This window comes from Octopus sinensis, linkage group LG20, assembly GCF_006345805.1.
Source record: "Octopus sinensis linkage group LG20, ASM634580v1, whole genome shotgun sequence".
In the NCBI taxonomy this organism is placed as follows: domain Eukaryota; kingdom Metazoa; phylum Mollusca; class Cephalopoda; order Octopoda; family Octopodidae; genus Octopus; species Octopus sinensis.
In genome coordinates, this window is record NC_043016.1 from 16,970,161 (window position 1) to 16,997,660 (window position 27,500).

The following is a 27,500-nucleotide window of genomic DNA, read 5'->3' on the forward strand; positions in this document are numbered from 1 at the left end:
GCATATTACCATGACCTGCATCTGTTTCCCCTGTTGTGACTGCATACTGTTGCAAATGCAACCTTGCAATATTGTCAGTGCAGTTTCCTCAGGGCTTCTACCTTAGGTCTGCTTTGAATTAAAATAAATTACTAATATGCAAATCTCCATTCTCCTTGTGGCCAATGACAGTGTCACCTTGATCGACATCTGTGCCGGTGGCATGTAAAAAGTGATCGATGCCAGTTTCCCCTGGCCCCTGTGCCTGTGGCACATAAAAAAAGTGCCCACTACACTCTCAGAGTGATTGCTGTTAGGAAGGACATCCAACTGTAGAAACACTGCTTGATCAGATTGGGGCCAGGTGCAGCCTCCTGACTCCCCAGACCCCAGTCAAACCACCCAACCCATGCCAGCATGGAAAAACGGACGTTAAACGATGACGATGAGGATGATGATGTGTGTGTGTGCACGTGCGTGCATACATACATAATACATAATACACACATATCATGATAAGTGTAAACAAACCAATGCTTGCCTTAGAAGCACTGAAATGTGTATTGGGAGAAAGAAGTAAGATAATAATTTGAAAATGAATTATATTCTCATTTGTATCTCACAATATATGTGTGTGTGTGTGTGAGTGAATACATACATACATATATATATAAAATTAACAGAATGAGGTAAAAATCCAAGTCTATGAAAGATTTCAGAACATTTATAAAGAGAAAGTCTTACAGTTGTTTCCGGGATATTTTACATATCCCTTCATCAGAGACGGTGCAAGAAAATGGTTAAGCAATAATTATTCTAGATAAGATATGAAATAGAGAGTGGAGTGGAGGAATGAAAATAGACATGAGTTACGTAAGGATATTGTATCTGCAGTTCCATTATTTAAGCAGAATGGTTTACATATAAGATTCCAGTACCTTGTGAGTAAATTCCAATTGGAATGACCAATTTTAAATACTACTGGAACTTACACACAAGGTACAGGAAACATATGTAAACCATTCTGCCTAAATAATGGAACTACAGACACAATATCCCTGCATATCTCACATCTATTTTCATTCCTCCACTCCACTCTCTATTTCATATCTTATCTAGAATAATTATTGCTTAACCATTTTCTCAGACTGTCTCTGATGAAGGGATATATAAAATATCCCGAAAACAGCTGTAAGACCTTCTATTTATAAATATTCTGAAATTCTTCACAGCCTTGGATTTTATCTCATTCTGTTAATTGTGTATTCATATCTACGCATGCTGATATATGAGATACGTTGGACTCCTCATTCGCATAATCACCAAACATGGAGCTTAACTACAGTCTGTCCATAGCACTTACTCAACATTACCTGACACCTTTGGGTCTTATTGACACCATTACCTCTCATAACCTATATATACACTCATATACACATAGACAAGATGTGTTATTTATTGACTGGTCCTTACACTTCCTCTCAAATTGAAACAACATGGCAGTCACTGGAGAACATTATTCACTTACACAATGTTCAAAAAACACTCCTACAAAACTCACAAGCACAGATAGATGTAGGATTCCAAGAGAGAAAATGCACTCATCAGGAAAAATAAAAGATTTAATTTAAAAAAATGAACCAGTTAAAATACTGCCACCAATATCATCCACAATCAACAAAAATAAGAGCACTTGAGTTGGAAAAATATCATCTGCAGGTCAGCATGAAAGCACCAACAACCAAAGGACTGCAGAGGGAAACTAGGTTATTAAAAAAGAAAATAAACACAACCTAAAAGTGTTCTATTCTTTTGCTTACAAGCATAAGACTGCTGTCTTACCCATTCTTCACAACATTCTTCACATGATTCTAAATAAATATTAGAAGTTCTGTAAACACAATATTATTCTGTCTTTAGTGATTTCACTGATGTTGACTTCAGATATTTCAACAAATTCAATCTCCAACTTATTATTTCTGACATAACTTTTACTATCTCAGACATCATTGCAGCAATAAATAAAACTAAGCATTATTCTTTAGTAGGCTCTGATAAATTCCCTGCCAGTGTCCTGAGGAAACCCCTCTAACTAACTTCTGGAGGTTATATACTGAAAAAGGTTCTTTTCCCAATCCGTCATTCTGACCTTCAAAAAGAGAAACAAGTCTCTTGTTAAGTCTCGCTCAATTTCACTCACCTCCCATATCATCAAAGTGTTTGAGGGGGTGGTGAGATCAAGGATAACTTAGTTTCCTGGAGAATAACAAATTCCTAAATTCCAACCAGCACAACTTTTGGTGCAGCAGACACTGCCTAATACGGCTCTTCCATTGCCTTAATGATGTCCTTAAAGTTTTGGAAATAGGCTTGAACTCTGATGACATATATCTTGACTTCAGCAAAGCTTTCAATAAAGTCAATTACAATATCCAACCATTTAAATTGTCCAATACTGGAATCTGTGGTAAACTGTTGAACTGAACCCAACAAATTGTGATTAATGGAATTTACTTGAGCCCAGTAAAGTCACCAATGGCATTCCCCAAGGGACTGTTTTTAGGCCTACTTCTCTTTATAGTCTACATAAACGACATCTCAAATATCATCAAACACAACAAAATGAAAAATATTTGCAGATGACATCAAGCATCAAAATTTATCAATGGATCAGACTGGACAAAACTCCAGCCCGATTAACATGCTATAAGTCAATGAGTGGAGAAAAACATCATGCTGTTAAATGAAGGAAAATTTGAACTGATGCACTTTAGAAAAGAGAATGCACCCAAACAATCATATTTACTTCTTTCAGGAGAACTATTTATGAAATCCAATGATATCAACGACTTAGGAGTAATTGTTGACAACAATACCAGCTGGAGTGCTCACATCAGCAATATGTCTCCACAGGGAGTTCCTGGGTCCTCAGGATTTTCTGGTTCCAAGAGCCAGATGTTCTCATTCCCCCTTTTATTCCTCTTCTGCATGAATACAACTACCCCATACCAAACAAAGCATTACACAGAGAGCAATCAATAAAAAATAAAAAGTATGATTGATCTTGATCATTGGGACTGTCTTAACCCTTTCGTGACCAACCTGGCTGAAACCACCTCTAGCTCTGAGTACAAATGTTTTGTTTTCATAAGTTTTGAATTAAAATCTTCCACCAAACCTTAGCCACAATTTATGTTCCTAACACTAGTGAAATGATAACGAAGTCATTTTACTAAGTTCTTTATTATATTTAAAGTAATTGAAAGAAACACAGAGCATCTCAAAATAGATTCAGTAATGAAAGGGTTAAAGCATTGAATCTTTATTCTCTCCTGTGGCACAGTGAGTGTTACATCATTTGTACAGTGTGAAGAATATATCATCAGCATTGCCCAGAAAAACTTAACATCAAATTCAGAATTCATCTAAAGATGGGACCACATGCCATACACCTCCAACACAATTCAGGCTTATAACACATAAATTCACTGCAACAGAATTTCTTTTCTTCAATAGGCCCTATTTTACAGTAACTGGCACCCATGGTGGTGGCACATAAAAAGCACCTTTCAAAATAATGCAGTCATTGAAAGCAAGGGCAGTCACACCAAATATTGAATATAGCAAATTTCCTTTAGGGTGTATATATTTTTGTATCATTCAAAAATTAATATTTTGTTCATATCTTTGAAAATGTTTATTGTTTTGTGTTCCAAATATGTATAATATATTTTATTCAATATAAATTTCATTTGATTTCCTTCTTTATCAGAGTAATGGCAATTTTACTGAAATTTTTTTTGGGGTGTACATACTTCTGTGAGATATCATCATCATCATCATCATTTAACGTCCGCTTTCCATGCTAGCATGGGTTGGACGATTTTGACTGAGGTCTGGCATACCAGGCTCCAGTCTGATCTGGCAGAGTTTCTACAGCTGGATGCCCTTCCTAACGCCAACCACTCTGAGAGTAGTGGGTGCTTTTACGTGCCACCGGCATGAGGGCCAGTTTGGTGGTACTGGCAACGGCCATGCCCAAATGGTGCTTTTTACGTGCCACCTGCACAGGAGCTAGTGTGGAAAACAGATGTGTGATGGAAAACAGTAATGTATATAGAGGGCAATATGTGGTGTATATAAGATGTGTGATGATGTACAGTAATGTATATAGAAAATTATACATGGTATATATAAGACTTGTGTTGGTGTATAGTAATGTATATAAAGGATTATAAGTGGTGTATATAAAGTGTGTGATGGTGTATAGTAATATATCATCATCATCATCATCATTTAACGTCCGCTTTCCATGCTAGCATGGGTTGGACGGTTCAACTGGGGTCTGGGGAGCCCGAAGGCTGCACCAGGCCAGTCAGATCTGGCAGTGTTTCTACAGCTGGATGCCCTTCCTAACGCCAACCACTCCGAGAGTGTAGTGGGTGATTTTATGTGCCACCGATACAGGTGCCAGACGAGGCTGGCGAACGGCCACGCTCGGATGGTGTTTTTATGTGCCACCGACACAGGTGCCAGATGAGGCTGGCGAACGGCCATGATCAGATGGTGTTTGTTACGTGCCCACAGCACGAAGGCCAGTCGATGCGGTACTGGCTATGGCCACGTTCGGATGGTTTTCTTGTGTGCCACCGGCACTGGTACCACAAAGATACAAATTCCATTGATGTTCATCTATTTTGATTTGTATCTTTGTGGTACCAGTGCCGGTGGCACACAAGAATACCATCTGAATGTGGCCGTAGCCAGTACCGCATCGACTGGCCTCCGTGCTGTGGACACGTAACAAACACCATCCAATCGTGGCCGTTCACCAGCCTCATCTGGCACCTGTGTCGGTGGCACATAAAAACACCATCCGAAAACCCGGCAAGACTAGTCAGGCCATAACCCGTGGCCCCTACCTGGGACATAGTCAGTCCACCTGTGCATACCTTCCTTCTTGTGACACTTGTGAAGACCTGTTGAGGCAAGAGAGAGAGGGGGCTATATGTGGTGTGTATAAGATGTGTGTTGGGATATAGTGTTTGAGAGGACAAGGTGGCGAACTGGCAGAATCGTTAGCATGCTGGGCAAAATGCTTACCAGTATTTTGTCCATCTTTACATTCTGAGTTCAAATTCCGCCAAGGTCTACTTTGCCTTTCATTCTTTCGGGGTCAATGAATTAAGTACCAGTTGAACATTGGGGTTGATGTAATCGACCTAGCCCCTCCCCCGAAATTGCTGGCCTTGTGCTAAAATCTGAAACCAATATCTAGAGGGGATTGGAATGTATATAAGATGTGTGCTGGTGTTTAGTGGTGTATATATAGGGACTGTATGTGACTGGAGTGAGAGAGAGAGAGAAAGAGAGACTTACATGTATGTATATATATATGTATGTATATATATATATATATATATATGTGTGTGTGTGTGTGTGTGTGTGTGTGTGTGTGTGTGTGTGTGTATATAGATATAAAGTGGTTGGCATCAGGAAGGGCATCCATCTGTAGACACCAAGCCAAAACAAGCTATGGAACCTGGTGCAACCCTGGCCTTACCAGCTCCTGTCAAACCATCCAACCCATTCCAGTATGGAAGCAGTCATTAAATGATGATGATGCTTTATATTACGTAATACATACATATATATATACATACGTATGTACATACATACATACACACACACACACATACATACATACATACATACATACATACACACACATACAGACATACATACACACACATATACATACATAGATACATACATGCAAGCATGCATACATACACACACTCATACATACACACACACATACATACATACATACATGCATGCATGCATACATACATACATACATACATACATGCATGCATACATGCATACATGCATACATACATACATACATACATACATACATACATACATACATGCATACATGCATACGTACATACATACATACATACATACATACATGCATGCATGCATACATACATACATACATACATACATACATACATACATGCATGCATGCATACATGCATACATGCATACATACATACATACATACATACATACATACATACATGCATGCATGCATACATACATACACACACATACATACATACATACATACATACATACATACATGCATGCATACATGCATACATGCATACATACATACATACACACACACATACATACATACATACATACATACATACATACATACATGCATACATACATACATGCATGCATACATGCATACATGCATACATACATACATACATACATACATGCATACATGCATACGTACATACATAATACATACATACATACATACATACATACATACATACATACACACACCATACATACATACATACATACATACATACATACATACATACATACATACATGCATACATGCATACATACATACATACACACACACATACATACATACATACATACATACATACATACATACATACATGCATACATGCATACGTACATACATACATACATACATACATACATACATATACATACATACATACATACATATACATACATACATACATACATATACAGGGGTCTTGCAGATAAACTGAGACCAATTTTAAGCAGTTGACTTAGTGGTTTTAACTTTTCCTGTTTTGGCAAAACCTTGCTTGCTTAAAAATCTAATTCTCCTCTTTATTTTTCAGATAAATAGGGAACTGATTCAACAACAAAAAGTCATGGAACAACAGAATCCTGCTACGGTTGTTTTGGTACACACCAGGCACACTGCCAATAAAATTGCTAAGTTGATGAAACTTCCAAAAGCAACCGTTTATCGTGTGTATAAACAATTTAAAGAAGAGGGAAAGATTGATAGAAAAGAACACAAAACTTGAAGTGATCCCAGATGCAATCCAAAGTTTCTCATTGGTCTCAAACACTCAATTTAGGCCAACCCATCCACATCCATAACAACTCTTGCAAAGAAATGTAATGTGTCCCTTTCCATGGTGTACAGAGCTGTGAACAGGAACCTTAGCATGACTAGCTATGTTTGAAGATGCCATCACCTCCTACCAGCCAAGGCCAAAACAACCAGAGCTGAGAGATGCCCAAAGCTTCTGTCAATCAAGTTACAGTAAAAATTCTTGCTTTTGTGAACAAGAAGAAGTTCACTGTGGACACTGAGGTGAATTGCAGAAATTCTCAAGTGATTGCATACAACCCTTCTGACATCCTCCCTGTGTTTGAGACCAAAAATCCTGACACTGTGATGGTATTTGGAGCTGTGGTGAGTGATGGCAGTGTCATGGATCCACATTTTACTGAGTCTGGCTTGAAGATCTGCACAAAGGAGTATTTGGACATTTTGAAGAACTCTCCGTTACCTTGAGTGAAGCAGAGGTTTGATCGTGACAATGTGGTGCTTATCCAGGATTCTGCACCATGCTGTGAGTCAAAAGCAACATGGGCCTTCCTTGTTGAAAAGGTGCCATTTTTTGTGAGGGCCAACATCTGGCTCAATAATAGCCCATATCTCAACCTTCTCAATTACTTTTCATGGGGCATACTTCAAGCAAGGACCAATGCTTCACCACACTTGAGTGCCAATAGGTTGAAGATCTGAATTGTGTGTGCGACATTCAAAATCAAAAAGGCAGAGGTTGCGGAAGTTGCAATGTTCTTGTGTGGAGGCAGTATTTGCCCAAAAGGGTGGCCATATTCAATAATAAATGTTTTTGTTGTAATAAGTATTACATTAAAATTATATCTGTCTACTGCCATTATTTTAGTATTTATGATCAGTTTTATGCACCATAAAAATGTCTCAATTTATCTCTATCCATCATCCATCCATACATACATACATACATGCAAGCATACATATGTTCATGTCTTAAGATGGTACCAATTGCTGGTAACATAATTTTATTGACCATGGAAGGAAGAAAATCGAAGTTGAACTTGGAAGAACTCAAATTTAAAATGTAAAGAGATGGAATGAATACTTATTTGACCTCAGGCAGAGGTCAGCTTAACAACCTTGTAGGGTCTGGGAAATGCAATGCACTGGAACCATATGAAGCATTTATTTATTTATTTGATGGTAAATCACAGCACATAGAGATTAGCATTAAGCCCTTAGGCCTGTGGCCCCTCCACCCTTTTCACCTGCCTAATGCATCTCTACATTAAGACAATATGTTTAGGCTTGTTAATGTAAAATAAAATAAAGGCTCAGGGATGAAGTTTACTGTTAAGATTAGTGTTAGGATTAAGATTAGAGTTTAAGCTTAACAGTGAGAGTTAGAAGAAGTATTTATAAGTTATGGTTTTAAAATTACAATTCAAGTTTATATATTAGGGTTTAAGGTTAGAATGATGGTTAGGCTTTTAACAGTTAAATTTATTAATAGAGAAATAAAATGCATGCCTTTGTTAAGCTTCTCCTCCTGCAGGAAAAGATGGTGGAAGATTTTTCAAAGCTCTGTCTTTCTGGCCCTTCGGCATGTAAAACACAGGAGAGACTTACAGTCAAAGTTCCAAGATGCTTGTTCAATCATGAGACGGTCCTTAGCTGAGGTCAGCTCCTGCTTAAGTTCTTCTTGCTTGTTTAAAAGTTCAAGCACTCTTTCACGTCGCTGTTCATAGACCTGTACAGAGAGAGGAAAAAGAGAAGTCAGTGATTGATTGATTGATTGGATGGAGGAGGTGTGGGAGGTGGGAGGTAGATGAGGGAAGAGAGGGGATGAAGGAGGAGGGTGGGAGAGGGTAAAGGAGATGATGGGGAAGGTGATAGGTAGATAGAGAGATAGAGAGATAGAGAGAGAGAGAGAGAGAAAGACATACAGATACATACAGACACACACACGCACACATACACATATGCATATCTGATCCAATAACTTGATATGTCTGTAATTATTTCTATCTAAGGCGTCACCTTTTACCTTTGTATCAGTTGACTATGGTGCTGCTACACAAGTCACTGGGTATGACTCCTTCATGTATCACTTGGTTAACTATACAGGTGACTAGACCATAGCTTACACCACCAGATATTTTAATCATCTCAGCAGTGATTCCTGATAGGTCAGGAGCTTTCCTTGTCTTCATACTCTTAGTAGCTTTATCTACCAGTGTACTGTTGATTCAGATAGCTGATCCCTCAGTTGCATTAACATTTGGCAGACTCTCTTTCTCCCATTCATTCTCTTCATTTAGCAACCTTTCATAGTGGCATCTCCAAGTCTCCTTCTTTGCAGTAGCATTAAATGTAAATGAACAATCATCCATGCAGACACATTTCTCTCTTATGACATCATGATTCTCTCTCACACAATGTCTTGCAATTCGAAACACTTCAAGTCTTTGGTCCTCACGGTGCAGAACATTGGCAAATTTCTTCTTATCTGCTTTCTCTCTAGCTAAGTAAACCTGTCTCCTAGCTTTCCTCTTGGCAATCTGATACGGTACTACTACACTTCCAGTCCTTCTACACACACACACACACACACACACACACATATTCAATCAGAATATCAACAAGATGATGTGAAAAAATATGATAATAAAACAGATAATTGTGAAAGACTATGAACATGATGTCACCCATTGAAATGTATAGTACTTAACAGCTGATAACTTAATCTTACAAATAATTAAGGTAACCAGACTAAGCTTAGGAGAAAGTAAATTTAGCCTGAAGTGCAAATTGCAGTTTGAAAACAGATTTGAAGTGGTGCAAACTCGACCCCGGGACTTATTCTTTTGTAAGCCCTGTACTTATTCTATCGGACTCTTTTGCCGAACCGCTACGTGACGGGGACATAAACACACCAGCATCGGTTGTCAAGTAATGCTAGGGGGACAACAAACATACACACACATACATATATATATACATATATCTGACAGGCTTCTTTCAGTTTCCGTCTACCAAATCCACTCAAAAGGCTTTGGTCGGCCCGGGGCTATAGCAGAAGACACTTGCCCAAGATGCCACGCAGTGGGACTGAACCCGAAACCATGTGGTTAGTAAGCAAGCTACTTACCACACAGCCACTCCTGTGCCTATATATGCCAAAAATGCATTAAAAATGGGACAAAATGATGGTAATTTTTTTTTTAAATCGTAGACTCATCATAGACACGCGCTAATACCCAGGAGGGCTCGATATGAATCACGACTATAAGATACCCGAATTTGGTTAAACTGCACCGCAAAATGTGGGAGTAGTTAGGAATCTAAATCGGAGGAGACAGACACTCACACAACTTCACCTTTATATATATATATATAAACCTTACCTCAAGTTCATCTTTACGTCGACGATGCATTCTCTCAACATCCTCACTGTCGTAGTTACGTATTTCCATTGGCTCTTCTTTAAGTTTTTGAATTTGTCGTGTGTCGACCCAGGCTTTTGATGAAGGACTAGGTGGGATCTGTTGGCCGTTGGCATCTACCTTTAAGCCACAAAGTGGACTGCCCGATGATGACCTAGCCGGAGCAGAACGACTACGCCGGGACCCTGAAAATATAATAGATCTAGTTATGATGTTTTGCCATCACCTACGAATCTAGTAAGATGGAACGTCTTAGAGAATGACGTCTGCAAATGTGGAAAAGTCGGTACACTAAAACATATTCTTTCCAACTGTTCATTAGCATTGAACAGGTACACATGGAGGCACAACTTGGTCCTTAAGGTTATCTTCAATGCTATAAAGAACCAAATTCATCTCAACAACACCGAGGAAAAATCGTTAAAAGTACCATCAAGAGAGTTCATTACCTTCGTGCGACCAGGTCAGCAGATCCGTTTCAAGAAGAAGATCAAGAAACTTCCTTAGAAAAATGAAAAGTGGAACGGCTATTGGGAGGTAACTGCAGATTTACCTGGGTGCCAGGTTTTCTTTCCCATCCCAGTTTCGAAAAAACCAGATAATTTGATGTCGTGTGAAAGAAAGAAAGTTGTAAATATAGTCGAGCTAACGGTTCCTCACGAAGATAATATGGACGCCGCTCGGGCTCGAAAATTAAACTGTTATGAAAACCTCCTCGAGGAATGTGAAGACGCAGGCTGGAAAGCGGAACATTTTCCTATCGAAGTCGGATGTAGAGGGTTTGTAGGACACAGCGTGAGACGACTGTGGTGTGAAAGAAAGTTGTAAATATAGTCGAGCTAACGGTTCCTCACGAAGATAATATGGACGCTGCTCGGGCTCGAAAATTAAACCGTTGTGAAAACCTCCTCGAGGAATGTGAAGACGCAGGCTGGAAAGCGGAACATTTTCCTATCGAAGTCGGATGTAGAGGGCTTGTAGGACACAGCGTGAGACGACTGTGTGTGTGAAAGAAAGAAAGTTGTAAATATAGTCGAGCTAACGGTTCCTCACGAAGATAATATGGACGCTGCTCGGGCTCGAAAATTAAACCGTTATGAAAACCTCCTCGAGGAATGTGAAGACGCAGGCTGGAAAGCGGAACATTTTCCTATCGAAGTCGGATGTAGAGGGTTTGTAGGACACAGCGTGAGACGACTGTTGTTATCGTTAGGCCTAACTCATCTTAAAGTCAATACCACCATGACCGATATCTAATCTACAGTGGAGAAGGCTAGCCACTGGATTTGGTTAAAAAGAGACAATGAGCGATGGCTAGAAGGATATTGAGTTTAACTTCATAACCAGCTGATCTAGCAAGCGGGGCCTCATATCAGTGAGGGGGGGCTGGTGCGCATTGATGCCGTCGAGAGGTAGGCCCCGAAACGGCGCGCATTCTCTCCTGATGACCCCATACACTTGCTAGCTTCCGATATACGGAGCTTTTAACTGGTAGCACTTGCATGTGCAAGTTGTTTGCAAGATATCGAGGGAAATCTCAACAATCCAAATACAAGAAACCTGTATACTCTGTATTCCTCAAAATCCTCTTTCGCAATTTTGACCTATCAGCTGTTTGGTGCCGCCATGATTACTGTCATGATAGTGATAGTGAAGATGTGCCACCAGCACAGGTGCCAGATGAGGCTGGCAAACGGCCATGTTCAGATGGTGCCTTTTACGTGCCAGCAGCACAGGTGCCAGACAAGGCTGGCAACGGTTGGATGGTACCTTTTACATGCCGCCGGCACAGGTACCAGACGAGGCTGGCAATGGCCACGATCGGATGGTGCTTTTTACGCGCCGCCAGCACAGGTGCCAGACAAGGCTGGCAACGGTTGGAGGGTGCCTTTTACGTGCCACCAGCACAGGTGCCAAATGAGGCTGGTAATGGCAACGGTTGGATGGTGCTTTTTACGTGCTGCCGGCACAGGTGCCAGACAAGGCTGGCAATGGCCACGATCGGATGGTGCCTTTTACGTGCCACCAGCACAGGTGCCAGACAAGGCTGGCAACGGTTGGAGGGTGCCTTTTACGTGCCACCAGCACAGGTGCCAGATGAGGCTGGCAATGGCCACGATCGGATGGTGCTTTTTACGCGCCGCCAGCACAGGTGCCAGACAAGGCTGGCAACGGTTGGATGGTGCCCTTTACGTGCCACCAGCACAGGTGCCAGATGAGGCTGGCAATGGCCACGATCGGATGGTGCTTTTTACGTGCCGCCGGCACAGGTGCCAGACAAGGCTGGCAATGGCCACGATTGGATGGTACTTTTTACGTGCCACCAGCAAAGGTGCCAGACAAGGCTGGCAACGGTTGGATGGTGCCTTTTACGTGCCACCAGCACAGGTACCAGACGAGGCTGGCAATGGCCACGATCGGATGGTGCTTTTTACGCGCCGCCAACACAGGTGCCAGACAAGGCTGGCAACGGTTGGATGGTGCCTTTTACGTGCCACCAGCACAGGTGCCAGATGAGGCTGGCAATGGCCACGATGGATGGTGCTTTTTACGCGCCGCAACACAGGTGCCAGACAAGGCTGGCAACGGTTGGATGGTGCCTTTTACGTGCCACCAGCACAGGTGCCAGACAAGGCTGGCAACGGTCGGATGGTGCTTTTTACGCGCCGCCAACACAGGTGCCAGACAAGGCTGGCAACGGTTGGATGGTGCCTTTTACGTGCCACCAGCACAGGTGCCAGACAAGGCTGGCAACGGTTGGATGGTGCCTTTTACGTGCCACCAGCACAGGTGCCAGACAAGGCTGGCAACGGTTGGATGGTGCCTTTTACGTGCCACCAGCACAGGTGCCAGACAAGGCTGGCAACGGTTGGATGGTGCCTTTTACGTGCCACCAGCACAGGTGCCAGACAAGGCTGGCAACGGTTGGATGGTGCCTTTTACGTGCCGCCAACACAGGTGCCAGACAAGGCTGGCAACGGTTGGATGGTGCCTTTTACGTGCCACCAGCACAGGTGCCAGACAAGGCTGGCAGCGGTTGGATGGTGCCTTTTACGTGCCACCAGCACAGGTGCCAGACAAGGCTGGCAACGGTTGGATGTGCCTTTTACGTGCCACCAGCACAGGTGCCAGACAAGGCTGCAACGGTTGGATGGTGCCTTTTACGTGCCACCAGCACAGGTGCCAGACAAGGCTGGCAACGGTTGGATGGTGCCTTTTACGTGCCACCAGCACAGGTGCCAGACAAGGCTGGCAACGGTTGGATGGTGCTTTTTATGCGCCGCCAACACAGGTGCCAGACAAGGCTGGCAACGGTTGGATGGTGCCTTTTACGCGACGCCAGCACAGGTGCCAGACAAGGCTGGCAACGGTTGGATGGTGCCTTTTACGTGCCACCAGCACAGGTGCCAGACAAGGCTGGCAACGGTTGGATGGTGCTTTTTACGCGCCGCCAACACAGGTGCCAGACAAGGCTGGAAACGGTTGGATGGTGCCTTTTACATGCCACCAACACAGGTGCCAGACAAGGCTGGCAACGGTTGGATGGTGCCTTTTACGTGCCACCAACACAGGTGCCAGACAAGGCTGGCAACGGTTGGATGGTGCCTTTTACGTGCCACCAACACAGGTGCCAGACAAGGCTGGCAACGGTTGGATGGTGCCTTTTACGTGCCACCAGCACAGGTGCCAGACAAGGCTGGCAACGGTTGGATGGTGCCTTTTACGTGCCACCAGCACAGGTGCCAGACAAGGCTGGCAACGGTTGGATGGTGCTTTTTATGCGCCGCCAACACAGGTGCCAGACAAGGCTGGCAACGGTTGGATGGTGCCTTTTACGCGACGCCAGCACAGGTGCCAGACAAGGCTGGCAACGGTTGGATGGTGCCTTTTACATGCCGCCGGCACATGTGCCAGATGAGGCTGGCAACGGTTGGATGGTGCCTTTTACGTGCCACAAGCACAGGTGCCAGACAAGGCTGGCAACGGTTGATGGTGCCTTTTAGTGCCACCAGCACAGGTGCCAGATGAGGCTGGCAATGGCCACGATCGGATGGTGCCTTTTACGTGCCACCAGCACAGGTGCCAGACAAGGCTGGCAACGGTGGATGGTGCCTTTTACGTGCCACCAGCACAGGTGCCAGACAAGGCTGGCAACGGTTGGATGGTGCCTTTTAGTGCCACCACCAACAGGTGCCAGACAAGGCTGGCAACGGTTGGATGGTGCCTTTTACGTGCCACCAGCACAGGTGCCAGACAAGGCTGGCAACGGTTGGATGGTGCCTTTTACGTGCCACCAACACAGGTGCCAGACAAGGCTGGCAACGGTTGGATGGTGCCTTTTACGTGCCACCAGCACAGGTGCCAGACAAGGCTGGCAACGGTTGGATGGTGCCTTTTACGTGCCACCAACACAGGTGCCAGACAAGGCTGGCAACGGTTGGATGGTGCCTTTTACGTGCCACCAGCACAGGTGCCAGACAAGGCTGGCAACGGTTGGATGGTGCCTTTTACGCGACGCCAGCACAGGTGCCAGACAAGGCTGGCAACGGTTGGATGGTGCCTTTTACGTGCCACCAACACAGGTGCCAGACAAGGCTGGCAACGGTTGGATGGTGCCTTTTACATGCCGCCGGCACAGGTGCCAGATGAGGCTGGCAATGGCCACGATCGGATGGTGCCTTTTACGTGCCACCAGCACAGGTGCCAGACAAGGCTGGCAACGGTTGGATGGTGCCTTTTACGTGCCACCAGCACAGGTGCCAGACAAGGCTGGCAACGGTTGGATGGTGCCTTTTACGTGCCGCCAACACAGGTGCCAGACAAGGCTGGCAACGGTTGGATGGTGCCTTTTACGTGCCACCAGCACAGGTGCCAGACAAGGCTGGCAACGGTTGGATGGTGCCTTTTACGTGCCGCCAACACAGGTGCCAGACAAGGCTGGCAACGGTTGGATGGTGCCTTTTACGCGCCGCCAGCACAGGTGCCAGACAAGGCTGGCAACGGTTGGAGGGTGCCTTTTACGTGCCACCACACAGGTGCCAGACAAGGCTGGCAACGTTGGATGGTGCCTTTTACGTGCCACCAGCACAGGTGCAGACAAGGCTGGCAACGGTTGGATGGTGCCTTTTACGTGCCACCAACACAGTGCCAGACAAGGCTGGCAACGGTTGGATGGTGCCTTTTACGTGCCACCAGCACAGGTGCCAGACAAGGCTGGCAACGGTTGGATGGTGCCTTTTACGCGACGCCAGCACAGGTGCCAGACAAGGCTGGCAACGGTTGGATGGTGCCTTTTACATGCCGCCGGCACATGTGCCAGATGAGGCTGGCAACGGTTGGATGGTGCTTTTACGTGCCACCAGCACAGGTGCAGACAAGGCTGGCAACGGTTGGATGGTGCCTTTTACGTGCCACCAGCACAGGTGAAGATGAGGCTGGCAATGGCACGATCGGATGGTGCCTTTTACGTGCCACCAGCACAGGTGCCAGACAAGGCTGGCAACGGTTGGATGGTGCCTTTTACGTGCCACCAGCACAGGTGCCAGACAAGGCTGGCAACGGTTGGATGGTGCCTTTTAGTGCCACCAACACAGGTGCCAGACAAGCTGGCAACGGTTGGATGGTGCCTTTTACGTGCCACCAGCACAGGTGCCAGACAAGGCTGGCAACGGTTGGATGGTGCCTTTTACGTGCCACCAACACAGGTGCCAGACAAGGCTGGCAACGGTTGGATGGTGCCTTTTACGTGCCACCAGCACAGGTGCCAGACAAGGCTGGCAACGGTTGGATGGTGCCTTTTACGTGCCACCAACACAGGTGCCAGACAAGGCTGGCAACGGTTGGATGGTGCTTTGCCTTTTACGTGCCACAGCACAGGTGCCAGACAAGGAGGCTGGCAACGGTTGGATGGTGCCTTTTACGCGACGCCAGCACAGGTGCCAGACAAGGCTGGCAACGGTTGGATGGTGCTTTTACGTGCCACCAACACAGGTGCCAGACAAGGCTGGCAACGGTTGGATGGTGCCTTTTACATGCCGCCGGCACAGGTGCCAGATGAGGCTGGCAATGGCCACGATCGGATGGTGCCTTTTACGTGCCACCAGCACAGGTGCCAGACAAGGCTGGCAACGGTTGGATGGTGCCTTTTACGTGCCACCAGCACAGGTGCCAGACAAGGCTGGCAACGGTTGGATGGTGCCTTTTACGTGCCGCCAACCCACAGTGCCAGACAAGGCTGGCAACGGTTGGATGGTGCCTTTTACGTGCCACCAGCACAGGTGCCAGACAAGGCTGGCAACGGTTGGATGGTGCCTTTTACGTGCCGCCAACACAGGTGCCAGACAAGGCTGGCAACGGTTGGATGGTGCCTTTTACGCGCCGCCAGCACAGGTGCCAGACAAGGCTGGCAACGGTTGGAGGGTGCCTTTTACGTGCCACCAACACAGGTGCCAGACAAGGCTGGCAACGGTTGGATGGTGCCTTTTACGTGCCACCAGCACAGGTGCCAGACAAGGCTGGCAACGGTTGGATGGTGCCTTTTACGTGCCACCAGCACAGGTGCCAGACAAGGCTGGCAACGGTTGGATGGTGCCTTTTACGTGCCACCAGCACAGGTGCCAGACAAGGCTGGCAACGGTTGGATGGTGCCTTTTACGCGCCGCCAGCACAGGTGCCAGACAAGGCTGGCAACGGTTGGATGGTGCCTTTTACGCGCCGCCAGCACAGGTGCCAGACAAGTCTGGCAACGGTTGGATGGTGCCTTTTACGTGCCACCAGCACAGGTGCCAGACAAGGCTGGCAACGGTTGGATGGTGCTTTTTACGCGCCGCCAGCACAGGTGCCAGACAAGGCTGGCAACGGTTGGATGGTGCCTTTTACGTGCCACCAGCACAGGTGCCAGACAAGGCTGGAAACGGTGGATGGTGCCTTTTACGTGCCACCAGCACAGGTGCCAGACAGGCTGGCAACGGTTGGATGGTGCTTTTTACGCGCCGCCAACACAGGTGCCAGACAAGGCTGGCACGGTTGGATGGTGCCTTTTACGTTCCACCAGCACAGGTGCCAGACAAGGCTGGAAACGGTTGGATGGTGCCTTTTACGTGCCACCAGCACAGGTGCCAGACAAGGCTGGCAACGGTTGGATGGTGCTTTTTACGCGCCGCTAACACAGGTGCCAGACAAGGCTGGCAACGGTTGGATGGTGCTTTTACGCGCCGCCAACACAGGTGCCAGACAAGGCTGGCAACGGTTGGATGGTGCCTTTTACGTGCCACCAGCACAGGTGCCAGACAAGGCTGGAAACGGTTGGATGGTGCCTTTTACGTGCCACCAGCACAGGTGCCAGACAAGGCTGGCAACGGTTGGATGGTGCTTTTTACGCGCCGCCAACACAGGTGCCAGACAAGGCTGGCAACGGTTGGATGGTGCCTTTTACGTGCCACCAGCACAGGTGCCAGACAAGGCTGGAAACGGTTGGATGGTGCCTTTTACGTGCCACCAGCACAGGTGCCAGACAAGGCTGGCAACGGTTGGATGGTGCTTTTTACGCGCCGCCAACACAGGTGCCAGACAAGGCTGGAAACGGTTGGATGGTGCCTTTTACGTGCCACCAGCACAGGTGCCAGACAAGGCTGGAAACGGTTGGAGGGTGCCTTTTACGTGCCACCAGCACAGGTGCCAGATGAGGCTGGCAATGGCCACGATCGGATGGTGCTTTTTACGCGCCGCCAGCACAGGTGCCAGACAAGGCTGGCAACGGTTGGATGGTTCCTTTTACGTGCCACCAGCACAGGTGCCAGATGAGGCTAGCAATGGCAACGGTTGGATGGTGCCTTTTACGTGCCACCAGCACAGGTGCCAGACAGGGCTGGCAAACGGCCACGATCGGATGGTGCCTTTTACGTGCCGCCGGCACAGGTGCCAGACAAGGCTGGCAACGGTTGGATGGTGCCTTTTACGTGCCACCAGCACAGGTGCCAGACAAGGCTGGCAACGGTTGGATGGTGCCTTTTACGTGCCACCAGCACAGGTGCCAGACAAGGCTGGAAACGGTTGGATGGTGCCTTTTACGTGCCACCAGCACAGGTGCCAGACAAGGCTGGCAACGGTTGGATGGTGCCTTTTACGTGCCACCAGCACAGGTGCCAGACAAGGCTGGCAACGGTTGGATGGTGCCTTTTACGCGCCGCCAACACAGGTGCCAGACAAGGCTGGCAACGGTTGGATGGTGCCTTTTACGTGCCACCAGCACAGGTGCCAGACAAGGCTGGCAACGGTTGGATGGTGCCTTTTACGTGCCGCCAACACAGGTGCCAGACAAGGCTGGCAACGGTTGGATGGTGCCTTTTACGCGCCGCCAGCACAGTGCCAGACAAGGCTGGCAACGGTTGGAGGGTGCCTTTTACGTGCCACCAACACAGGTGCCAGACAAGGCTGGCAACGGTTGGATGGTGGCCTTTTACGTGCCGCCAACACAGGTGCCAGACAAGGCTGGCAACGGTTGGATGGTGCCTTTTACGCGCCGCCAGCACAGGTGCCAGACAAGGCTGGCAACGGTTGGAGGGTGCCTTTTACGTGCCACCAACACAGGTGCCAGACAAGGCTGGCAACGGTTGGATGGTGGCCTTTTACGTGCCACCAGCACAGGTGCCAGACAAGGCTGGCAACGGTTGGATGGTGCCTTTTACGTGCCACCAACACAGGTGCCAGACAAGGCTGGCAACGGTTGGATGGTGCCTTTTACGTGCCACCAGCACAGGTGCCAGACAAGGCTGGCAACGGTTGGATGGTGCCTTTTACGCGACGCCAGCACAGGTGCCAGACAAGGCTGGCAACGGTTGGATGGTGCCTTTTACATGCCGCCGGCACATGTGCCAGATGAGGCTGGCAACGGTTGGATGGTGCCTTTTACGTGCCACCAGCACAGGTGCCAGACAAGGCTGGCAACGGTTGGATGGTGCCTTTTACGTGCCACCAGCACAGGTGCCAGATGAGGCTGGCAATGGCCACGATCGGATGGTGCCTTTTACGTGCCACCAGCACAGGTGCCAGACAAGGCTGGCAACGGTTGGATGGTGCCTTTTACGTGCCACCAGCACAGGTGCCAGACAAGGCTGGCAACGGTTGGATGGTGCCTTTTACGTGCCACCAACACAGGTGCCAGACAAGGCTGGCAACGGTTGGATGGTGCCTTTTACGTGCCACCAGCACAGGTGCCAGACAAGGCTGGCAACGGTGGATGGTGCCTTTTACGTGCCACCAACACAGGTGCCAGACAAGGCTGGCAACGGTTGGATGGTGCCTTTTACGTGCCACCAGCACAGGTGCCAGACAAGGCTGGCAACGGTTGGATGGTGCCTTTTACGTGCCACCAAACAGGTGCCAGACAAGGCTGCAACGGTTGGATGGTGCCTTTTACGTGCCACCAGCACAGGTGCCAGACAAGGCTGGCATCGGTGGATGGTGCCTTTTACGCGACGCCAGCACAGGTGCCAGACAAGGCTGGCAACGGTTGGATGGTGCCTTTTACGTGCCACCAACACAGGTGCCAGACAAGGCTGGCAACGGTTGGATGGTGCCTTTTACATGCCGCCGGCACAGGTGCCAGATGAGGCTGGCAATGGCCACGATCGGATGGTGCCTTTTACGTGCCACCAGCACAGGTGCCAGACAAGGCTGGCAACGGTTGGATGGTGCCTTTTACGCGCCGCCAACACAGGTGCCAGACAAGGCTGGCAACGGTTGGATGGTGCCTTTTACGTGCCACCAGCACAGGTGCCAGACAAGGCTGGCAACGGTTGGATGGTGCTTTTTACGCGCCGCCAACACAGGTGCCAGACAAGGCTGGAAACGGTTGGATGGTGCCTTTTACGTGCCACCAGCACAGGTGCCAGACAAGGCTGGAAACGGTTGGATGGTGCCTTTTACGTGCCACCAGCACAGGTGCCAGACAGGGCTGGCAAACGGCCACGATCGGATGGTGCCTTTTACGTGCCACCGGCACAGGTGCCAGACAAGGCTGGCGAACGGCCACGATCGAATGGTGCTTTTTACGCACCACCAGCATGGGGACCAGGCGAGGCTGGCAAACGGCCACGATCGGATAGTGCTTTTTACGTGCCAGACGAGGCTGGCAACCAGCTGCGGTCGGATTGTGCAGTTTACGTGCCACTGGCACAGGGGCCGGACGAGGCGGGCAAACGGCCACGATCGAATGGCACTTTTTACGTGCCGCCGGCACAGGTGCCAGACAAGGCTGGCGAACGGCCACGATCGAATGGTGCTTTTTACGTTCCACCGGCTCAGGTGCCAGGGGAGGCTGGCAAACAGGCCACGATCGGACGGTGCTTTTTACGTGCCGCTGGCACAGGTGCCAGGGGAGGCTGGAAAACAGGCCACGATCGAATGGTGCTTTTTACGTGCTACCGGCACAGGTGCCAGGGGAGGCTGGAAAACAGGCCACGATCGAATGGTGCTTTTTACGCGCCACCAGCATGGGGACCAGGCGAGGCTGGCTAACAGCCACGATAGGATGGTGCTTTTTACGTGCCACCAGCACAGGTGCCAGATGAGGCTGGCAAACGGCCACGATCGGATGGTGCTTTTTACGTGCCCCCGGCACAGGGGCCAGACAAGGCTGGCAAACGGCCACGATCGGATGGTGCTTTTTACGTGCCGCCGGCACAGGGGCCAGACAAGGCTGGCAAACGGCCACGATCGGATAGTGCTTTTTACGTGCCAGACGAGGCTGGCAACCGGCTGCGGTCGGATTGTGCTTTTTACGTGCTACCGGCACAGGTGCCAGGGGAGGCTGGAAAACAGGCCACGATCGGATGGTGCTTTTTACGTGCCGCTGGCACAGGTGCCAGACAAGGTTGGCGAACGGCCACGATCGAATGGTGCTTTTTACGCACCACCAGCATGGGGACCAGGCGAGGCTGGCTAACGGCCACGATCGGATGGTGCTTTTTAGGTGCCAGACGAGGCTGGCAACCGGCTGCGGTCGGATTGTGCATTTTACGTGTCACTGGCACAGGGGCCAGACAAGGCTGGCAAACGGCCACGATCGGATAGTGCTTTTTACGTGCCAGACGAGGCTGGCAACCGGCTGCGGTCGGATTGTGCATTTTACGTGCCACTGGCACAGGGGCCGGACGAGGCGGGCAAACGGCCACGATCGAATGGCGCTTTTTACGTGCCGCCGGCACAGGTGCCAGACAAGGCTGGCTAACGACCACGATCTAATGGTGCTTCTTATGTGCCACCGGCTCAGGTGCCAGGGGAGGCTGGCAACGGCCACGATCGAATGGTGCATTTTACGTGCCGCCGGCACAGGTGACAGACAAGGCTGGCAACGGCCACGATCGGATGTTGCTTTTTACGTGCCGTCGGCACAGGTGCTAGACGGGGCTGGCAACGGCCACGGTTGGATGGTGCTTTTTACGTGCCACCGGCACGGAGGCCAGGCGAGGCTGGCAAACGGCCACGATCGGATGGTGCTTTTTATCTTCGATTGAGATGAAATCGTCGCAGATAGAGCTTTTCGGAGTGAGCCCGCAGCCGACGCTCTGGAGCAGGAGTGAAGAACAGCTCTTTCGAGAGGTTACACTTTCCGCTTATGATGTGTGAGCAAGAATGAGATCACCACGGCATGGTCTAGGGAGACATGGAGTTATGTACAGGGTGGTGTTCATGTAAAGAGTTCAGGCCACTTGTGGTCAAGAGAGACTTTGAACCGAGCAGTCGCCGGCATCTTCACTATCTCGTCCGGCAGCTTATTCCACCGATCCGCAACCCGGACGGAGAAAGCCCCTCTCCTTCGATTGAGATGAAATCATCGCAGATAGAGCTTTTCGGAATGACCCCGCAGCCGGCGCTCTGGAGCAAGAGTGAAGAACAGCTCTTTCGAGTGGTTACACTTTCCGCTTATGATGTTGTGAGCGAGAATGAGATCACCACGGCACCGTCGTTTTTCTACAGAATAAAGGCTGAGCGTTTTCAGACTTTCTTCAAAAGACAAATTCTTGAGACCAAGAACCATGCGGGTAGCCAGCTTCTGGACTCTTTCGAGATGCTGTATGTCTTTGAGGAGATAAGGAGAAGAGGCTTGAATTCCGTACTGCAATATGGGTCTCACCAGCGTGACATAGAGCGGTAGGAATATGGCTGCTGTGAGCATTCCGAATGACCGTCGAATCAAGAACGGAACTCCGCGTGCTTTGTTGGCAGCATTGACACACTGGGCCGAAGGCGAAAAGGAGGAATCCACCAAGATACCCAGGTCCTTTACCTGATCGGTCCTCTCCAGCAGCAGACGACCCGGCTCGAAATCAAGTTGAGTTGCAGGAGGAGAGCCAACAGGCAGATGTCAGCACTTTAACACGTTCAGACACAGGTCCCATTCGTTAGACCATCTCCAAATTTGGTGGAGGCATCGACGAAGATCCTCTATATCACCGCGAGGAGCCACCAGTTTGACACCGTCGGCAAATAGAAGGGTGTATTGCGTGAGGTCGTCGGGCAAGTCATTTATGAAGACTAAGAACAATAAGGGCCCAAGCACAAGGAGAAGAGGCTTGAATCCCGTACTCCAATATGGGTCTCACCAGCGTGACATAGAGCGGTAGGAATATGGCTGCTGTGAGCATTCCGAATGACCGTCGAATCAAGAACGGAACTCCGCGTGCTTTGTTGGCATCATGGACGCACTGGGCCGAAGGCGAAAAGTATGATCCACGCTAATTATTTTAGGTGCCTGAGGGGTCATGAACAGACATGGACATCTTCTTGGCCTAATCACTCTTGCTTCAGCAGACATCCTGGGACAGTTGGAAAGGGGAGAGAGAGAGAGAGAGAGGGGGAGAGTGATCGTGGGCATTTGCCAGACTCGTCTGGCACCTGTGCCGGTGGCACGTAAAAAGCACCCACTACACTCATGGAGTGGTTGGCGTTAGGAAGGGCATCCAGCTGTAGAAACACTGCCAGATCAGACTGGGCCTGGTGCAGCCCCTGGCTTCCCAGACCCCAGTTGAACCGTCCAACCCATGCTAGCATGGAAAACGGACGTTAAACGATGATGATGATGATATATATACATATGTAGCACCCACTACACTCACGGAGTGGTTGGCGTTAGGAAGGGCATCCAGCTGTAGAAACACTGCCAGATCTGACTGGAGCCTGTTGCAGCCTCCTGGCTTCCCAGATCCCGGTCGAACCGTCCAACCCATGCTAGCATGGAAAACGGACGTTAAACGATGATATGATGATATATATATATATATGTGTGTGTGTGTGTGTGTATATGTATGTAGATGTATATATATATATATAGAAAATAGTAAGAGTGAATATATTTTCTATATATTCACCCACGTGCTTTCACAAACCAACTTTCCTTATCTATATATATATATATATTATATATATATATATATATATATATATATATATATATATATATATATATATATATATAAGCGGGATCAGCCATCTGAATGTGGCTAGGGACAGGGCGGGGTGGTGGGGGTTTTACTGATGCATTTAGCCCCAGGCGACTATAGACGTCACCAGAAGAGCCGACAACCATCACGGTGTCCTTGCTAGCCTGTAAAGGGAGAGGCTGATCTCCCTTTACAGGCTAGCAAGGACACCGTGATGGTGTCGGCTCTTCTGGTGACGTCTATAGTCGCCTGGGGCTAAATGCATCAGTAACACCCCCACCACCCCGCCCTGTCCCTAGCCACATTCAGATGGCTGTTCCCGCTTATATTACAGAGCAGTTACTGTTTATACCTCGCTCAGAGATTTATTATTATTAATATATATATATATATATATATAATATATATATATGTGTGTGTGTGTGTGTGTGGTGTGTGTGTTGTGTGTTGTATATGTATGTAGATGTATATATATCTTTTATCTTTTACTTGTTTCAGTCATTTGACTGCGGCCATGCTGGAGCACCGCCTTTAGTCGAGCAAATCGACCCCGGGACTTATTCTTTGTAAGCCCAGTACTTATTCTATCGGTCTCTTTTGCCGAACCGCTATATTATATATATATATATATATAACAAGGTAAAGTTTTTTTATTTTTCATGTACTTCAGAGAGGAGGAGAGAGTGATACAAAGGGGCAAGGCACACTGGCTTACATTAAACACTAGTTTATGACAAGTGAGGGCGCGTGGCTTAGTGGTTAGGGCATTCGGCTCATGATCGTAAGGTTGTGAGTTCGATTCCCGGCGACGCGTTGTGTCCTTGAGCAAGACACTTTATTTCACGTTGCTCCAGTCCACTCAGCTGGCAAAAATGAGTTGTACTTGTATTTCAAAGGGTCAGCCTTGTCACTCTCTGTGTCACGCTGATTATCCCCGAGAACTACGTTAAGGGTACACGTGTCTGTGGAATGCTCAGCCATTTGCACGTTAATTTCACGAGCAAGCTGTTCCGTTGATCGTATCAGCTGGGACCCTCGTCGTCGTAACCGGCGGAGTCAAAAGAAAAAAAGTTTATGACAATCAATTGTTACAACATCAAATACATTTCAGATACACATAAGAGGTCATGCACGTGACACCTCAATACATCATCAGGTATACCATAGATCAAAGCAATTAAACATGCAGTACAATATAACAGTCCGATAACAAAACACATCAAGGTCAATACATCAGCATTTCAAAGGTACACGTCCGAAGACACAGTTCTATTTCAAAAGACATCAACAAGTCATAACAGTTCAAGGACATTACAGGCCTAACACCCGAAGACATATCAATACACAATTCACGTACCTTACATTAGCCAACGCCTCATACTGTACCTCATCTCCACCGTCACCTATTCCTCTGTATATATCTCTCTCTGTCCCAATGCTCCAAGACCGACCGACTGATTAAATTCCAACCGCTCGCCTCGACTCCCAAAACCGACTGCTCGCTTTTACGACCGAATACCGACTGTCTCTATCACTACCCTCAATCTGTCTCTGCACACTAATATCCTCTGTATCTGCTCTCAGCCCTATCTGCCTAACTATATCGACGCTGTCACTGTCATTCTCTCATGACAGCTCTCAGATCCCTTACTCTGTCTTTCTCACTACTTTCTTTCTACCTTCTTCTTCACTGTCACTAGATTCTTCCTTACACTATCTTCCTCGGCCCTCACATCTCTCTGACCCCTAATCGACGGCACAAGGCCAAAGGTCCCTCCAAAAGCCATTACACTTCCAGTAAACAAAGGGCTGTAGCTTTTTATTCCAGACTTTCCGTCTCACCTCTCAACAAAGTAGGTCAAGAAATACTGTATACCGGCCGAACCACAACAATTTATATATAATATATATATATATATATATATATATATATATATATATATATATATATATATATATATAACTCTATAAGATGCACCAAGTGTAAGCTATGGACACATAAGAGGTGCAGCAATGTCAAAGGAAGGCTAACTAGGAAGATGGTTTTTGTATGTGGCAGATGCTCAGGAACAATTAACACTGAAGATGCTCTGAGACCAACTTCCGTCACTTTCCAGGGAGAAAAGCTAGAAGTAGTTGATAGTTTCCGTTACCTAGGTGACCAAGTCAGTAGCGGGGGCGGGCGCGCTGAGAGTATACTGCTAGAGTAAGAATAGCCTGGGCAAAGTTTAGAGAGCTCTTACCTCTGCTGGTGACAAAAGGCCTCTCGCTCAAAGTAAAAGGCAGACTGTATGATGCATGTGTACGTACAGCCATGCTACATTGTAGTGAAACTTGGGCTGTGACTGCTGAGGATTTGCGTAAGCTCGCAGAAATGAAGCTAGTATGCTCCGATGTGTGTAACGTCAGTGTTCATAATCGACAGAGTGTAAGTACCATGAGAGAAAAGTTGAACCTAAGAAGTATCAGTTGTTGTGTGCAAGAGAGACGTATGCGCTGGTATGGTCATGTGATGAGAATGGCTGAAGATAGTTGTGTGCGAAAGTGCCACCCTGGCGTTGAGGGGACCTGTGGAGAGGTAGACCCAGGAAAACCTGGGTCGAGGCGGTGAAGCACGACCTTCGAACTTTAGGTCTCACCAAGGAAATGACCAGTGACCGAGACCTTTGGAGGTATGCTGTGCGTGAGAAACCCGGCAAGACCAGTGAGAACAGTCAAAATCAATCATCAAACCAAATTGAGGTCGATCAACATCAGGGCCCCCGTGCAGGTGACACGTAAAAGTACCATCGTTTCGTAGCCGTTCGCCAGCCCTGTCTGACCCCCGTGTAGGTGGCACGTAAAAGCACCATCCGTTCGTGTTCGTTGCCAGCCTGGCCTGGCCCCCGGTCCGGTGACACGTAAAAGTACCATCCGTTTGTGGCCGTTGCCAGCTCTGTCTAGCCCCCCGTGCCGGTGACACGTAAAAGCACCATCCGTTCGTGGCCGTTTGCCAGCCCTGTCTGGCCCCCATGTCGGTGACATGTAAAAGCACCATCCGTTTGTGTCCGTTGCCAGCCTCGCCTGGCCCCCGTGCCGGTGACACGTAAAAGCACCATCCGTTCGTGGCCGTTTGCCAGCCCTGTCTGGCCCCCATGTCGGTGGCATGTAAAAGCACCATTCGTTCGTGCCCGTTGCCAGCCTCGCCTGGCCCCCGTGCCGGTGACACGTAAAAGCACCATCCGTTTCGTGCCGTTTGCCAGCTCTCTGGCCCCGTGTTGGTGGCACGTAAAAGCACCATCCGTTCGTGTCCGGTTGCCCCGTGCGGGTGACACGTAAAAGCACCATCCGTTCGTGGCCGTTTGCCAGCTCTGTCTGGCACCTGTGCAGGTGGCACGTAAAAGCACCCACCACACTCACGGAGTGGTTGGCGTTAGGAAGGCATCCAGCCGTAGAAACACTGCCAGATCTGACTGGGCCTGATGAAGCCTTCCAGCTTCACAGACCCCAGTTGAACCGTCCAACCCATGCTAGCATGGAGAACGGACGCTAAATGATGATGATGATGATGATGATGATATATGTAGCACCCACTACACTCACGGAGTGGTTGGCGTTAGGAAGGGCATCCAGCTATAGAAACACTGCCAGATCAGACTGGAGCCTGGTGCAGCCTCCCGGCTTCCCAGACACCAGTCGAACCGTCCAACCCATGCCAGCATGGAAAACGGACGTTAAACG

The 27,500-nt window shown here is 48.2% G+C and overlaps 1 protein-coding gene across 2 annotated transcripts in view; it reads right to left on the bottom strand.

Annotated features, from left to right (window-relative positions):
- LOC115222692 (kinesin-like protein KIF26B) overlaps positions 1-27,500 on the bottom strand; it is a 141,192-nt gene that overhangs the window by 3,476 nt on the left and 110,216 nt on the right. Inside the window, exons 9-10 of one of the 2 annotated variants that reach the window (XM_029793012.2) lie at positions 10,300-10,523; positions 8,522-8,642 (exon numbers count right to left, since the gene is read on the bottom strand). In XM_029793012.2, coding sequence (XP_029648872.2) covers positions 8,522-8,642; positions 10,300-10,523 — 345 coding nt within the window. Of the gene's footprint in view, positions 1-8,422; positions 8,643-10,299; positions 10,524-27,500 lie in introns of both variants that reach the window. The other variant, XM_036511744.1, reaches the window with a different exon arrangement.